Raw genomic sequence first — 12,717 nt, forward strand, 5'->3', positions numbered from 1 at the left:
TATATATTCAGGTCTTTTGGTTCTCAAGTGTCTCAGAGGGGTTGTGTGTCTCTTAGCCATGTACTGTGGTATTACAATTATTTCCAGACCATTTCCGTCCCATCTACTGTGCTTCTCCGTGACACGACCGATCTTCATTTAACACAATATTACATYGCTTTCAACTTTGCCCCATTCTTTTGGAAACTCYATCAAATATCTATTACAGATGTGACTGTTAAGGTGGAGCTGTAATCCATCTCTGCAAACAAGGTAGTGTTGCCTTTTGTTTGCAGGGAAAGCTTGTTGGGTTTATGTGTGTGTGTGTGTGTGTGTGTGTGTGTGTGTGTGTGTGTGTGTGTGTGGTTCCATATACTTTAGTGAAGAGGTGTTTGGATCAGCAGCAGCAGGAAGCCACAGACACAGTTTTCTGTTGGTGCAGGCTTCTGATAGCTACAAAGTAAACCCCCCACCCCCACCCCCACATTGTTTACCAAAGCTGCGTGACTGACTCAGCCAGCACTCTAAAAGTGCGAGTGTTGATGGCTGCTAAAACATGAGTCACGGGCCTTTCTTCCGGATTACAACCATAGAGGCATGCAAGAGAACATGCCTTTTGGACTGTAAAACAGGAGCCGAGTATCAGAAACAGTTCCTAGTGTGCGTTTTTGCTGTGTCAGGAGGGCTGGCGCCGTTCATTACCTTTTCTTTGTTGTGGTAATGGGTTGTGTTCTTTTGTTTTTCTCTTGGTGCTCTTTCCATTGTAATACGTGTTCATTCAGTTGCACAATCATACGCTGTGTCACTGTCTTAACTGACATTTCTGCACTAAATGTCACTGAGTAGAAAGGAGCAGACCTTAACAATGTGAGATTAGTGGTTTAATCAGAGACAAAGAAGGGATGGAGTTATGRATGGATTTGATGGATGAGGCTCATCAGATGAGTCTAAGATTTGACGGTTAGGAACAACAGGTTGGGGTGGGGGGTGTTCAATCTCAGCTGGTTTAAATGACCKGACCAACTTAGAGCACCTCTTCAGAACATTTTTGGGCAAAAAGTAAAGTAGAGACCAGGAGGGAAAGTCGTGGAGAAGAATYAGAAAGTGAAGGTAATAAGGATAAAGGATGAAGGTTCAGAACAAAACAGAAGGATGACAGAATGGATTGTAATTGGATCCAGTTGAACTGTGTCGGAATGAATTTGATGAAATTGGATTTGAATTGGATAGCACCTAGAGATGACTTTAGTTGTGAATTGGCTCTGTATGAAATGAGCAAGTTTCGAATGAATGAGAGTGACGAGAAGCGATGGGGAAGTTTGGTCTGGAGCTGACTAGGCTGGGACTGACTAGTTGGGGACGCAGGATTTAAATAAAGAAATGCAAAGATTCACATAGAATCACACTCATTTAGAACTTAAACATAGTTGCATGCTTACAAAATGCCAACGCAATGTGACAATTCTGCAAATGACATGCAATCTTTTTATTGCAAATTGTTGGCCAATGTCTAAATAATATCTCAACTTGATTGCAGTTTATTCTTAGTTTTATAGGTTCTCAAACCCTCCCAAAACTGGAACACATTTCCAAAACGTTATGACCAATGAAATTAAAATGAGAATGGTTTCAGAGGCCTGTGATGTCTTTGTAATTGTTCTGACACAAAAAAAATCAGTGCAAATATTTGGACCATGTTAAAAGTTCCCRTGACACAAGGGTAAGACCTGAAACTCGTGAGTAAAGTGAAAACCCATGTGAATGTCTCCAGGCCTTTTCAATATGTGCTACATATCTGATGTTTTTCAATGCAATGCATTATGAATGCTTGTGTAATATAAYGTTTTAACCAAGAGTCATGCAGTTTAAATCTGGTAACCCAGCAGTGTGATCATAGCCTTAGTGAGCAACTGGACTTAGAAAATAGATGATTGTGTCTAAGAAGTCTTATCATGTGATTGAAGATGTGGTTAAGATATCACCCAAACCTCAATCCAGACATAACAGGCATTTGTCTATCATATAGTCTACTAATAGTTCAAAATGGAGATGAAATGTTAAATGTATCATACTGATCTGGGACAGTTCTGGTATCGAGATCTGTTGTGTGCCACCAGGCAAAGAACATACTTGTCACACGCCATCATTACTCTCATCTAGTTTAACATGTTTTTTTAAGTTGCTAACTGCCATGTCGGGACAATCTAAAGCTCTCCACAGGAATAAAAAAGCAAGAACTGCTGATTTATGAAACAAAGGAAGTTAAAGATCTGCTGTCTGTTTAAAATGATCAAGTTCCCAGTGATTCATGGCAGATGTAGGACACGATGGCTCAGTGGTTAGCCCTGATGTCTCACAGCAAGAGGGACCTGGGTGGATGCATGAGAAATCAATTGGGTCATAATTTCCATGAACTGAAACACCCTTTGACACCCTAAGCTGTTAAATAAGCTGCCACAAATGTTAAAATTGTCACTCATGAATGAAAGAGCTGTGAAATTTTACCATTTATGCATTTTATTAATTTTACATTGTGAGATGTTACTCAACTCAGCATTTGCTTTGATTTTAAAAATAGTTTATAAAATTAGATTTAAGCATTTTCTTTATTCTTCTTGGGACAAACCTTGACTCTAAAACTGAGCTGAACCGTTGTTTTACGTGAACTTTTTATACCCTCAAAAAACATCTTAAAGCGAGAGCAAGGTAACATCTTCTGTGGTTCTGAAGGAACTCAGACAGGCCTGAAATAATTCATAACAAATGCTGTTCCAAGCTTTACACATGATCACCGTTCATAAACACCATCGTGAACACTGTTTATCAACAGATTTGCAAATGGCAAAAATGAAGGCCACTTTCTGCAGAGCAGAAGTTGGTATTCAGAAACTCAGACGGATGATATTTAAACATGAAATGGCAGGAAAGTGAGAGGAATAATGACCCCATGGGTTCACACTGCTGCATCAATTTTACATTGATGTTGAAGCTCTGTATTTTTTCTCTTTCTTTATCATTGAATAATGCAAATTCCTACAGAGCATTTAAGGTTTTTTTTTTTGGTCATAAATTTTTAGTTGGTACTAGCTGGCCAGGATCTGTTTATATAATCCTGTCAGAACTTGGAATAAGATCAGGCTCAAATGTAGCTCAATCCATACTGGGAGCAGAAAACAGGATGCTTCCAGCTCAGCTGCATTATTTTTTTTATTTTCTTCCGTGAGTCACCTTATTGTACACAAGTGCAATACAAAATAGCAGGTCTACCCCATTTCATAAACATGTGTTGATCTCAGCTGAAATATACATGTTGTCTCTGTGAATGAGAGGGTAAAGCAGATGTTTAAATGGAGAGCAGATGGAAGCCAAACAAGAGGCTTTAAATACTTAAGACACAGTAAGCAGAAAGGTATTGTAAAATACAACTCAATGTTCTGAAATATACTGGTGCTGCATGATAATATATTTGCACTGACAGGTGGAATTTTCAGGTATATTTTACTCGTGGAAGGTGCAAATGTTAATGTGAAGAGATACAAAAATCATCAAGTGTCTGTTTTACTGCATTGAAAACATAATGCTTAAACTGTAATGGCAAGCAGAGAAAACATGCAAAAATTACAATTATTTAAAAATGAATGTGTATAACTGGCTGCAAAAGTATTCACCTGACTTGTTTTTTTTTTCTGTTTTGTTGCCTTGCAACCTGTAAATTAAATGGATTTTCAATTTAACTTTAAACAATGGACCTGCATAAATACTGTAGATTAATGAAGTTAAATATGAAAAAAAAATGTTTTAATTTAAAACGTTATAAAACCACTGTTTAAAACTGAAAAACGTTGTGTGCACCATAATATTTGTTTGCTGTGAACTCCCAGTCATTCCCCAGAAGCCATATAAATAGTTAATTAACATTCACCTGTGAATAATATGTGTCAAATGAGTTGTTGACAAATGTATTTGAAATGCAAAACTTTTCTTGTGTCTAAATTACTAACATACGTAGATTATTTATTTGTTGCACTTTTTACTTACAGTATGTATATGTTCAAAAGAGGCTTCCAGTAGATATTTTATTCCATCTTCAGCAAAAACATCTTTAGGGTTGGACAAAATGTTCATAGATTAGCATAAGTTGCCAAAAACATTATAGAATGAAAGGGTCTTCAGTAGTGTGGGATCCCACCAAGCAAGTCACAATTTGAAGATGAAAGAATACATATCTGAGACAAAGTTGTAGTGTAGTTGTAGTGGAGTACATATCAAGGTTGGCTTATAAAAAATATCCCAAACCCATAACATCCCAGCATTAAATCCATTATTGGAAAATGGATTTTGAAAACAACCCCACCACAAGCCTGCCTGCTAGGTGAGGGTCATCCACCAAAACTGAAACTGGGCAAGGAGGTCATTAATCACAGAATCAACCAAGAGGCCAAAGATAACCCCGATGGAGCTGGGCAGGTCTTTTGCAGAGATAAGAGTGTCTATCTATGGGACCACTAGAAGCTACGCAGAGCTGGGCTGCATGGAACAGTGGCAGGAAATGAGGGATTGTTTAAAGAAACAAATCAGGCAGACTGCACCTGCAGTGTGCAAAAGTGTCCTTGGCCGAGACACTGTATCCTCGTCTTGTCCTGTGCATTGCACCAAGTATTGTGTGATTGGTCCCATTGGTCAGCATGTTTATGCAGAAAAGTGGCTGAACCACGCTGTTCTTCGTTCTGCTTCACAAAAGAGCTGCTGGCCAAGGCTGTTAAAGAATACAGCCATCTTTACAACTGTTTCAGCAAACCTATAAAGAAAGTCAAATAAAACTCATAAACGTGGTCAAAGAACTCGTGGAAGGAGATCGGACATTTGTCCCTGAAGGAGACAGCCCGTAGACACAACTGACTTTGTGACTGTGGCTGTTGTATCTGAGAGAATCGCTCCAGGCCACATAAGGACACATTCTCACATCAGTCAGAAACAATGGAGATCGCTAAACAGAAAAAAAAWAATAATAAAAAGATCTTCCTCCTACAATTCCTCCATCATTAGCTAAAAACGAACATCCTTTTTGCCAACCGGGCTTTTGCTGTGTAGTTCCTGTTTGCCCTTGAAGTGCGCTGCATTCAGAGGGCTCACCAGGACTTCACCACAGTTATACTTGTTCATGCAGAAAAGACTCTCATAACCATGTCAGCGGCATGCAATGTCTTACGTCTTGTAAAGTAAAACCAGAGCTGTAGAAAAGATGGATAGAAACAAAATCAGAAATAATGCATATTAATCATTTGCAGTAGAACGGTGTTTGAATTTTTGTAAACTACTTGAAATATCTGAATCTATCAACTGTTCAGTTTCATTCTGATTAGGCCAAACAAAAAGAAAGCAACTCTCTGACAAAGTGTCATTGAGATTATTTAGACCTCTCTCTCTCCCCCGGCTCCCACATTGTGTGTGCAGCTCTTCAAATACCATATTTTTCTACCACACAATTCAGTCCTCTCCTCTCCTCTAATTGGCAGCTATACTTTCAGCTCTCATAGCCCTCTCTTGAAAGAGTCAAAGATAGGCAGAGATGGAAAGATGCTATCTCTAGTAATCAGTGTAAAGAGGAACTTTGAAGAGACTCATTTATTCCACCTAGATGTGAAAAGAGAAAATATGCATTAAGCTTCACTTAAAGGTTTACTCTGCACTTAAAGGCAGTGACATCACATGTATACACATATTAAAGTAAAATGTGCAAACTGTTTTTAAATGCTCCACCTTTTGCATAATCAAATTTAGTTAATAAACTACAATCTTGTGTATTCATTTAATGACAATGATATTTAAAATTCAATTACTTGCTCGCCTTTGAGATCAAACAGTGACTCTCATGGAAATTACCCATTGTAGTGTGCTATCTTTGTAGGACGAGGTTATAATAGAATATTGTTGCCCTTTAGCTCTCTGCTCTGTGGTCAGGTGCATTTAAATGTCAGCACTGTTTCCTGCCTTTTTCAGAAATGGGCTCGGAATAGGAAACATGAATGCCAGCCCAGCTCCTATTACCTGTCCACCTCGGTTTGTGTCTGCGCCTCCATTGTTTACGCCAGACTTTTATGGATCGTGTTCAAGTACCGCAGCTGATTCAAGGCATATTTATAGCATTAAAAAAGCTGTAATTGCCAGCCGATGACCCATAATGAGCTCCACTGTAATAATCGTGATTAATGTGCGGCTTGTTAGTCAGATTTCACAGCTCCCGTTGAGTTACTGGTCAGCAGTGTATACATTATACATAAATATCGGTGTGTTTTTTTCCCCTTTTTTTTCCAGATGGTTTGACAGACTGCGTAGATCCAGACTGTTGCGAGCAGCTGAGCTGTGGCTCCGACCCCCTGTGTCACGGTTCCGCCGACCCGCTGGCCCTGCTGCAGCAGAGCCCGCAGTCCCCCTCCATGCCGTCCGCGTTCATCAGCACACACACACACAGCTTCTACCGCCGCATACGCTTTCTACTTGGCAAGTCGGCCACACACACTCTCCCTGGAGACGTGCCCTTTGATACCAGGTATGCACTTGTTTTCTCTTTGTGTGTGCAGCTGTGTGTGTGTGTGTGTGTGTGTGTGTGTGTGTGTGTGTGTGTGCGTGCAAGAGAACCCTTTTATGTATTTGTTTTCCTCCGTGTCTGTCCTTGAGTTGTCTTATTGCACTGAAAGGCATGAATTGTAGCATCTGTAACAATAAGGAAACCGTTCACTCTCCCATTGTTTGTTTAAAGAATATGTGTCTGCGTGTGTGTGTTTGCTTGTGAATGAGGCTTTTCATGTGTTCACACGCCTTTGCATACATCTCAGTGATCTGTGTTACCCTGGAGACTCAGGCAATGAAGCCCCCCGTGTCATTGTATCATTGTCAGAATACGACGACAAAGTTTTTTGTTTGCTACATATGAATGCTTAACGCGTCATTCCGTTACACGCATCACGAAGGTGTCTCTGTAAATTTTTTAGAGCCCTCTCGCCGCCATCCAGCAGCCGAAATGCACCTCGCTTGCATTGCGATGACCCAGAAAGGGTTTGGTCAGGGAAACAAGAGGTGATGCTTCTGTGAAAAATGGCAAAGTGCATCCCTCCCCCCCCTCTCGTTTTTCTTGTAGAATAAACAAATAAATTAATTATGTGGCTTATTTTTTTTTTTTTTGGTTGTTTTATTTATTTTTTTCTTTTAGAGGATAAATCGATGGCAGCTTTCAGGATGGGAGTAACAAACGGGGCAATGCAGTCACCCGCAGAAACCTCACCATTCTTCATTTAGCCATTTTCTGGAGTAATAGATATTACCCCTTCAATGACTGTGCATGTGTTTGCGCAGCACGTGCATGTATATATATGTGTGTGTGTGGCTCACGTGTCTGATTCTGTCTTCATTTGACCAGTGAACCAGCTATTTTAGATTAACTGGTATTTTTTTCCYCACGCAAGTGGCACTGTCTCAGGTAATACTGAGCAGACATTAAAGTTTTGTTTTTATATGACAAGGTGTTGAGAGGTTTTACTGTGGATGGGGCTATATTTATGGTCTGTGTCCTGGCAATCTCTGGCAGATTTCTTTGTGCTAAAGAAGGGAATTGTTCTGAGCAGAATAAATGCAGCAGCTTTTTCTTTCTTTTTTTACACACGTACAAGGTCATTTGGCTGGTGCATGACAATATGCTGCTTTCTTCAAACAATGATTATGTTCTCCGGCATTGTGAACCTGTCATCTCTATCTGTTTATCCTCCCTTTTTGTTTTATCTTTCAACTGCCTCTCTTTGTTTTGACAGTCGGGTGGCTGTGATTCGAGGTAGAGTTGTACTGCAGGATGGCTCTCCTCTGGTTGGAGTCAACATCACCTTCCCACAGCATCCTGAGTTTGGGTACACAATCAGCAGGCAGGATGGAAGGTAGAAAGCAAAGAGGAAAATACACAATCACACTCACTGACCAAAAAAAAGGGGGGTAAACACCCAGAAGGAATGGTTCGATTTGGATGTAATTTGGTTCACAAGCAGAGCAGTGATGGGTATGTAAATTACTTAATGTGTAAAGAGCTGGCACATCTAGAAGGGGAACCAGAGGGCAWAAGTGGAGTGACAGAGTTATCAGGAGGTTACTGGAGCTTCTGACATTCAGTCAAAGCCTCATAGACACAACACTGCCGGAACAGAGTTTAACGGTGGTCACGTTGTGACTTTACAAGACACCAGGTGGTTGTATTGTGTAATTGTTGGCATTTAAACAGTGCAGATGTCACAGTGGCTTTGTGTTGCTACCAATGGGTACTTGAGCATTCCCACTGAAGCTGTCAAGGTTTCGGTCACCCAAAACAGACCACACCCAGAGGGAATAAACACATTCTGCCTCAGGTATCACAGAACCTTTTGACATATGTGCTTTCCATCTGACTTTTTAAAACACCACGCATCATCCTGCAATGTGTCTCAATGAGTGGCATCATTAAGACTAAGGGTTCACTATTTCATGCAGAGATTAGCATTAACACCAAAGCTGAGAAGACTGTTTGAAATGGTAAATGGACTGTACTTGTATAGTGTCTTTCTATCCAACCAGGATATTTCAAGTGCTTTACATTATAATATGTGGCCTCATTTACCCATTCAGACAGCACTCACTATATTACCAAACTAATATGGATAAATTCTTCTATAGAGACTAATCAGTGCTTTACATTACATTCATACACTGACATCAGAGGCAGCGGGGATTCAATGTCTTGCCCAGCGACACTTGAACATATGRCTGAATAGTGGTAGAATCGGACCCCCAACTCTTTCAGTGGAAGACAACTGTTTTAACCACTCAGCCACAGTCACTGAAAATGGAACTGTAACTGAGAGGAATGGACTGATGATGTGTAGCTGGGATAAATCTTGACTCTACATTACCACTGACAACCATTGTTTAAAGGCATGGCAGTGTAGAGGGGAGATGACATGAAACTACATGTGTACAGAAAAAAACTGCATGTACTCCCAGCATCATGATGTGGGGAGCCATAGGGTCTGGTAGGTGATTTAGGGGATCCTGATGGGACAGCGCTATGTCAGTGACATCCTGTGTCCACACGTCTTATTCCTCCTGAGACGACACTCTTGTTCAGTCTTTCATTCACCAAGCTACTCCCTGTCCACACATGAATGTGTGTCTATAAACTGCCTGCATCAAATTAAAGTTGTYCTTTGGCATTCTGGGTCCTGCAATACTTTATTACTGGGAAATATGTGGGATCAGCTTAAATGAACCCACATAGCAGAGACAGGCGTGGGCCAGATCTGGTTTCAATTTGGCACTGCTTGTTGACTGCTGCCATGGCAAGTGGCTTGTCAACAGGATGTGGACCGCGTCTGGCAATGATGGCACATCCATCTGTTTTCTTCTGCTTATCTGGGGTCGGGTCACGGGGGCAGCAGCCTGAGCAGAGAGACCCAGACTTCCCTCTCCCCAGCCACTTGGGTCAGCTCGTCCGGGCAATCCCAAGGTGTTCCCAGGCCATCCGAGAAACATAGCCCCTCCAGAGTGTCCTGGGTCTTCCTCTAGGCCTCCTCGCAGTGGGACATGCCCGGAACACCTCACCAGGGAGGTGTCCAGGAGGCATCCTAAACAGATGCCCGAGCCACCTCAACTGGCTCCTCTCGACGTAGAGGAGCAGCGGCTCTAATCTGCCGGTTTGTCACAGTTGACCAAGTTGTGGTTTGGTGTATGTGGTGCTGGCTCAAGCATGGACCCCCTCTGGCAAACCACATCTGGGCCACCAAAGTGTTGTCATTCTTTGTGGTATGTGGGCCGAGTTTTAGTATTTTTGTGTGGGCCAGTACTGGGCTGGACACATGACCAACAGTAAATCCACACTTCCACTCTGTCTGGGTACTTAACTTTTTTGTTGTTGTTGTTGTTGTTGTTAGTAAATTTATTTCCATTTGTGGTTCTTTTCATAAGCTTACTTTGCCCTGCTCTCTTTTATTCCTAGTTTTGACTTGGTGACATTCGGTGCAATGTCTGTGACCCTCATGTTCCAGCGGCCGCCCTTCCTYTCCCAAACACGCACCATATGGACGCCAAACAACAACTTCCTGGTTCTGGATCAGGTGACCATGACCAAAGAGGAAGCGCAACCTTCTAAGTGTGACATCAGAAGTGTTCTGAGCCCATATCCGCTGGTTCTGCCTTACCCTCTTCCCAGATACACCGGGTCATGTACAGAAAAGGGACCAGCTGTGCCCGAGCTACAGGTACAGCTCACTTGTATTTGTTATAAAACAAAAACAAAAGAWGTGTGAAACTCTGCAGGTAGTGTGATGTTGGTCCTTCGCTAAATACAGTTTTCCACCACGTCTAATAAGTAAATCAAACACAAATTAATATTAAAGTTATTGCAATGCATCCTWGGGGGAATTTGCATGTATAAATATATTTTCATATCATTGCTTTCAGTATTAATCAGGACCTTTCACTCTAAATCTCACCTGATTTAGAGTGGTGGTTCATCATCGTCTCCCAAAGACAATTCAATATCACCTTTTGAAAGGAGATGAACTGACATTTCATGGTATTTAATCTACYATTTTGTGTGGGAGTTTCACTGTGAAACAAAACGTAGTGACGCAGGATATCTCGGCCATTGTTGYGCTGTACATAGAAGACAATCAGTAAAAATAACTCTTGGATGTGATTTGTAACAGCTGAGCAGCAAACCCGCCTGGTCTCACAGGGTTTTTGCAAATTTTGCTCAAGCCAGATTTGCATCATGCAAATGAAAAAAATGCTAGCATGTGCTACATATTGTTCCCCACAACAGAGGCAAATCAGGTGTCTGAAAGTCAACCGTGGAGGTCAGTCTGTTTATGCTCTAAAGTGAAACTCCAGTTTTTTTTTTTACTTTTTAAATTCTTATTAAACTGAACAAACCTAAACCTCTAGCTTGAAACATGCAATACAGAGATGCTTGTCGTGTGCCATGGGCTGTCATTGCATTGACAGAAGAAATTGATTTTCTTGTTTTTCCATTCTCTTCCACCATCACCTTTTTTAAGTTCTTTGAATTTCTATCTAATATAAAAGAATCAAATGAGATTTGTAAGAAGAAACAAGGGAAACAAATTAAGGAACACTTTATCCCATCAATAAACAACACCTCAGGATAAAGAGGCAGCCATGAAAAAAATAAAAGATAAAAATAAAAGCAGTTAGTGTTCCTTTTTGTTGTACTCGTGAATTGAATCAGACTTTTCAAAAGAAAAAGTTTTAGGAGGTTAAGTCAACGGAAATGCTGTACTGCTGAAAATAAAGCAGCTTGTTACGTCTCAGTCGTTATTGTGGACATAAATTTTATTTGCCCGTATTTTTGTTTTAGGATGTAATAATACACTTTCTATATTTTTATAAAACATAATTTCTTTTATACCGCACCAACAGAAGGTTTTGGAGACACAGTTTAAAATCAGTTTTACAAAAAAAAAAGTTTGAAAAACCTGAATTTTCTTTGCTTACTTGCTGCAGAGTTCCCGTCTGCAGCTTCTTTTCCATAAAACTGCCAATAACTCTTATTACAGCAGCTCATTTTATAAATGAAAAAGTCATGATGAAACACCTTTATCTATTATATTAATCTCCCCGTCTCTCATTTCAAATTCACGCTCCTTTTTTTCGTCGCCCATATTTCTCACTCGGCTCTCCGTCTTCGCTCTCCCCAGGCGATCCAGGAAGAAGTTTCCATCCCGGGAGCTTTTGTGAAGCTGAACTACTTGAGCACCCGTGCCGCAGGCTACTTCGCTCTGCTGCGCATCCTCCTCACTCCCCCGTCCTCGTCGTCCCCCGTTTCCCCCCTGGGCGACCTGTCCAAGGTGCACGTCCGCGCGTCTGTCCAAGGGAGGTTATACCAGCGGTGGTATCCTGCTGGGCCCGGTCTGGTCCACAAGCTGGTCTGGAACAAGACGGATGTTTATGGCCAGGAGGTGTGGGGACTCACACATGCAACCGGTGGGTGGAATATGTGATGTCATGATAAGTAAGCTTTATCTTTATTACAGAAAATAAAAGAAACAGATGGTGTCTGCAGAGTGGCGATGCGCTTTTGCACCTTTAGAATTTACTTAGAAACATTTCTACCTCTTCATTTTTCTGTCATCTGTGGCTGAAGGCACACATTAATCCAGAAAAATATAAGAGCTTAACTAATACTAAAACACCCGACATAGAGCTGAAAAATAACTAAACTCAGTAATATTGACTTAATAATTCAATCAAGAAAAATGTTTATAATTAAAAGAAGCTTTGATTTTTTTAAAAAAATTTAAAATAATTAAACAGATTAATCATTGCTTCCTGCTCTGAGATGTACAGTAGTTTGACTGAAATAGTTTGGAACTATTTGTATGTTTTCATGACCCTTCATAAATGTATGCACTATAAATGCTATAGGTGAAAACAATAAATAAATAAATAAATAAATATGTAAGTAAGTAAGTAAGTAAGTAAGTAAGTAAGACAAAACATAGTTATGTCATATATCGTAGAATTATAGTGAAAAAAGTTAAGGGGAACAAAACAGATTAATAATATAATGGATGTGCACAATGCTGTTGATTTTATTGTCTGTGTTTATTTATGTAATTCAATTAATTTTAATTACATCAGGTAAAATAAGTATTGAACGCGTCATCATTTTTCTTAGTAAATATATTACTAGAGGTGCTAATG

General features: G+C 40.4%; 1 protein-coding gene across 1 annotated transcript in view; it reads left to right on the plus strand.

Moving 5' to 3' along the window:
• Window positions 1-12,717, plus strand: part of tenm1 (teneurin transmembrane protein 1) — a gene marked incomplete at its 5' end in the record, with an annotated part of 152,539 nt that overhangs the window by 7,691 nt on the left and 132,131 nt on the right. The window contains 4 exon segments of the mRNA XM_014022069.1: window positions 6,295-6,529; window positions 7,785-7,904; window positions 9,989-10,250; window positions 11,712-11,997. Coding sequence (XP_013877523.1) covers window positions 6,295-6,529; window positions 7,785-7,904; window positions 9,989-10,250; window positions 11,712-11,997 — 903 coding nt within the window.

Source organism: Austrofundulus limnaeus, unplaced genomic scaffold, assembly GCF_001266775.1.
Source record: "Austrofundulus limnaeus strain Quisiro unplaced genomic scaffold, Austrofundulus_limnaeus-1.0 Scaffold317, whole genome shotgun sequence".
Classification (NCBI taxonomy): Eukaryota; Metazoa; Chordata; class Actinopteri; order Cyprinodontiformes; family Rivulidae; genus Austrofundulus; species Austrofundulus limnaeus.